General features: G+C 62.0%; 2 protein-coding genes across 5 annotated transcripts in view; one reads left to right on the forward strand and one right to left on the reverse strand.

The window, feature by feature from the left end:
• The first annotated feature begins 6 nt into the window (after window positions 1-6).
• Nkiras2 (NFKB inhibitor interacting Ras like 2) lies at window positions 7-2,744 on the forward strand. Of its 4 annotated transcripts, none has more exons than XM_033763049.1 (3): window positions 7-410; window positions 876-1,195; window positions 1,363-2,744. In XM_033763049.1, exons 1-3 carry the CDS (start codon window positions 317-319, stop codon window positions 1,600-1,602), a joined length of 654 nt encoding a protein of 217 aa, XP_033618940.1. In that variant the 5' UTR covers window positions 7-316; the 3' UTR covers window positions 1,603-2,744. The 4 variants fall into 4 exon arrangements, with proteins under 4 accessions (XP_033618940.1, XP_033618941.1, XP_010633795.1 ...); XM_033763050.1 differs by having other exon boundaries at window positions 876-1,138; XM_010635493.3 differs by having other exon boundaries at window positions 897-1,195.
• Window positions 2,745-2,767: 23 nt separating this feature from the next.
• Window positions 2,768-3,495, reverse strand: part of Znf385c (zinc finger protein 385C) — a 5,209-nt gene continuing 4,481 nt past the window's right edge. The window contains exon 7 of the mRNA XM_033763048.1: window positions 2,768-3,495. This exon is cut by the window's right edge and continues 144 nt beyond it. Within this exon, the coding sequence (XP_033618939.1) occupies window positions 3,385-3,495 (111 nt within the window). The 3' untranslated portion in view covers window positions 2,768-3,384.

A 3,495-nucleotide genomic window follows, 5' to 3' on the forward strand; every position in this document is an offset into this window, starting at 1 on the left:
AGGCGGCCCCAGGGGCGTGGGTCTCCTTGGTATCTCGATCGCCGGACTGGCTGTGTTGGGAGGGATCGGTGGCAGGCGCTGTTCCTGGGGGTGCTGGGGACCCGCTGTGAGAGCGATCTCTGCCGTCTTAGGGGACCTTTAGCTGGAATTCCTGGGTCCCTTCGGGGAAGGCGATTCGGACTCTGGGTCACCCTAAGTCGGGTGCTGCGGATCGTGGGACCTGGGCTCTCGGTGGAGGGAGGGCTGCTCTCTGCCTTGATCCCCTTTGCCCTCGCCTCACCCAGGTGCCTCTGTCCCTCCAGTTGGGAGGCTAAGCATGGGGAAGAGCTGCAAGGTGGTCGTGTGTGGCCAGGCGTCGGTGGGGAAAACTTCCATCCTGGAGCAGCTCCTGTACGGGAACCATGTAGTGGGTGAGTGTGGTTGGGCCTGGGGCGGCGGAAGGCTTTTCCGAATGAGGAATAGGATTGGGGCCCAGCTGCTCCAGTGGTTTTTGCGCCGGAAAGAGGGCGTGGCACGTGCCCGTCATCCCAGCAGGCTGGGAGACTGACACAGGAGGACTAAGTTCACGCCGGACCCCAGGCAACTAGTGAGGTCCTGTTTCAGATTTTTAACAGACCAGTGGCAATTGCATATACCCTGTTTTCATCCTTAGAGCTGGGGGGAAAAAAGGGATGAAACTAGTGTAACTTCCAGCTCTGCAACCTTAAACGGATCTCAGATAGGAAGGAGAAGCCCCCACATGGTGCCCCATATTAGTGTGACATCCGTGTCTGTTACCCTGACTAGTTCTGGTCCCGCTGGGTTCTGGCCCAGCCTCTCTTCAGCACCACGGCCTTTTGTCCCTCTCAGCATGACGTCCATGCTCACTTTTCCAGTCTCCCTCCCTCTTGCCCCAGGTTCTGAGATGATGGAGACCCAGGAGGACATTTACGTGGGCTCCATCGAGACGGACCGGGGCGTGAGGGAGCAGGTGCGTTTCTACGACACCCGCGGGCTCCGGGATGGGACTGAGCTGCCGAGGCACTGCTTCTCCTGCACCGATGGCTATGTCCTGGTCTACAGCACGGACAGTCGAGAGTCCTTCCAGCGCGTGGAGCTGCTGAAGAAGGAGATCGACAAATCTAAGGATAAGAAGGAGGTGTGGCCTCAGCTGGGACCAGCCCCAGGGCTCCGATCTACACTCGCTGGCCAGGAGGTGGGGTAGGAGCTGACTTGGCCAGAGGGCACTGCAGAGTCTTTGTCCCCAGAGGTGGCCATGGGGCGAGTGGCTCCCACGCAAAGCTGCCGGTCTGCACAGTGGCTCTGTGCCCTCCCCACTCGATCCCACCCACAGCCATCCCAAGGCTTCTGTCCCTCCTCCAGGTCACCATCGTGGTCCTGGGCAACAAGTGTGACCTCCAGGAGCAGCGGCGTGTGGACCCGGACGTGGCTCAGCACTGGGCCAAGTCGGAGAAGGTGAAGCTGTGGGAGGTGTCGGTGGCTGACCGCCGCTCCCTGCTGGAGCCCTTCGTCTACCTGGCCAGCAAGATGACCCAGCCCCAGAGCAAGTCAGCCTTCCCGCTCAGCCGCAAGAACAAGGGCAGTGGCTCCCTGGACGGCTGAACAGCTGCCGTCCGCCCCCTCCCAGCCCCGCTGAGCTCCTGGGGCCCTGGAGAATGGTTGGGGCGAGGGGGAAACCTTGGCCAGGCAGCTGGGCTGTCCCAGGCCATTTTGTCCCCACTCAACCCCAACAAATACGAATAGCCTTTATTAGCGCCCCTCCTCTCAGGACCCAGTACTCCCTCCCAGCTGACACCCTCCCTGTCTTCACTGTCGCCCGGACAGGAAGAGGAACTACCATACCACAAGTGCCCGATCTAGGGTCTGGGGCCTTTTTGATTTTGAGACAGGGTCTCAGGTGCCCAGGCTGGCTTCAGTCTTGGGTCCTCCTGCCTCAGCCTCCAAGTAGGTGGGATTACAGTTGAGCGCCTGGCTAGGGTCTGGGCCTCTGACTGGGTGGCCAGCCCTCTGAGCTCCTGCCAGTTACGTGCATGCAAGAGAACACACACACTCGAGGCAGCAGCCTGGACGTGAACAAGGGGTCCAGGTGTTGTGTGCAGGGTGCCAGTGTTAGGCACAGCCCCTCACCCCTCGGCTGAGCTGGCAGGAAGGAGCCAGCTCCTTTTTCCTCTGTCCCCTGTGTTCTGGTTCCTCTTCTGGCTTGGAGACCAGCCTACCTGCCAAGGCAACTGGTCTCCCAGGTCCTTTCCCCTCTGGTTGTCCAAAGCCTACCAGGGCTGCCGTCCTGTCTGTCTCCTCTCTTCACGGTGCTTGGTCCTAGCCCTGGCGGCTGGACTCAGTTCTCCTCGACCACCAGGGGGCAGCAGTGTGTCACCCTCGGTGCCCTCCCGGGTTGCTGCGGCCTGGTCTCTGGGCCAGTTTCTCTTAACCTCTGTAAACCCCTGCCCGCCCCAGTCAGGGCGGAACACGGTGCTCCCCTCGCCTCTGACCTCAGTCACCTGGACGGAAGCAGGCGAAGCAGTAACAGCTCCAGGAAGCTCATAACCACCTCTCCATGCCACTCTGGGCCTCTACCCTGCACCCAGCGTGGGAGATGTGACGGCCAGGCGTCCCCAGCCCCGCCCGTCTCCCCAGGACAGGGCAGAACCCGCCAAGCAGGAGTCAGGTCATGGATCACAGGCTCCAGCCTGATGTTCATTTATTGATGCATTCGTGGGACACAATAAAACCACAACTGCTGTTAACAAAGTCCCTGCTCCCTCTTCTTCTCATTGGAAATATCTCAAAAACACCAAAGTATGTGGGGCCTGGCCCAGTCCCATGGTGTGGAGTGGCCCTGGGGTGGGGCAGGGACCAGGCAGGGGTGGGACCTCAGTGTGCCTGCTGAGGCCACAGCCTGGGGGGACACAGGGCTCCCCAAGAGCCGGGGTTGGGGGGCTCAGTAAATGGCCACACCAGAATTCTGCCCCCAGTGCCGCCCAGCCCAGCAAGCACAGGGCCCCCCCTCAGCACTGCTGATCCAGGACCGTGGGACCTCCGGGTCCGTGGTGCCCGCAGTTACTGTGTCCTGACAGCCTGGAGCCCCTTCCAGCTGCAGACCCCACCCCTAGCCTCCAGGATCCCAGTGACTTGAGGGCAGGGGTCACAGAGCCAGCCCAGGCCGGGAGAGGAGGCCCCTATGAGGTCTTTGGTTGGGAGGAAGACAGCACCACAGGTCAGGTGGGGTTTGGCATAGACCTTGGGGAGTGGTGGTCTGGGAATGCAGGGGCACTGTGGGGGGAGCCCCGAAAGGGCAGGTGAGGAGAGGGACGCTGCCCCAGAACCAGCCTGGCTCCTCCGGGGAGGGCAGGAGGCATGGTCCGGAGTGTGCAGGCCGCCGGAAGGCTAATAGGGCATGAAGACCATGGGCCCCAGCGCAGGGCGCACACCTCCCGCAGCGCGGAACAGAGCTGGGCTCAGGAGGGGCGCGGGAAAGAGGGTGGCGGGGGCCGGCCT

This window comes from Fukomys damarensis, unplaced genomic scaffold, assembly GCF_012274545.1.
Source record: "Fukomys damarensis isolate Sample0158 unplaced genomic scaffold, DMR_v1.0_HiC HiC_scaffold_13, whole genome shotgun sequence".
NCBI classification, from domain to species: domain Eukaryota; kingdom Metazoa; phylum Chordata; class Mammalia; order Rodentia; family Bathyergidae; genus Fukomys; species Fukomys damarensis.

Coding starts and splice junctions, on each gene's coding strand:
- Nkiras2 (XM_033763049.1), top strand. CDS start 317: ATGGGGAAGAGCTGCAAGGTGGTCGTGTGTGGCCAGGCGTCGGTGGGG. Junction 411..875: donor GTACGGGAACCATGTAGTGG/GTGAGTGTGGTT, acceptor TCACTTTTCCAG/TCTCCCTCCCTCTTGCCCCA. Junction 1,196..1,362: donor CTACACTCGCTGGCCAGGAG/GTGGGGTAGGAG, acceptor TCCCTCCTCCAG/GTCACCATCGTGGTCCTGGG.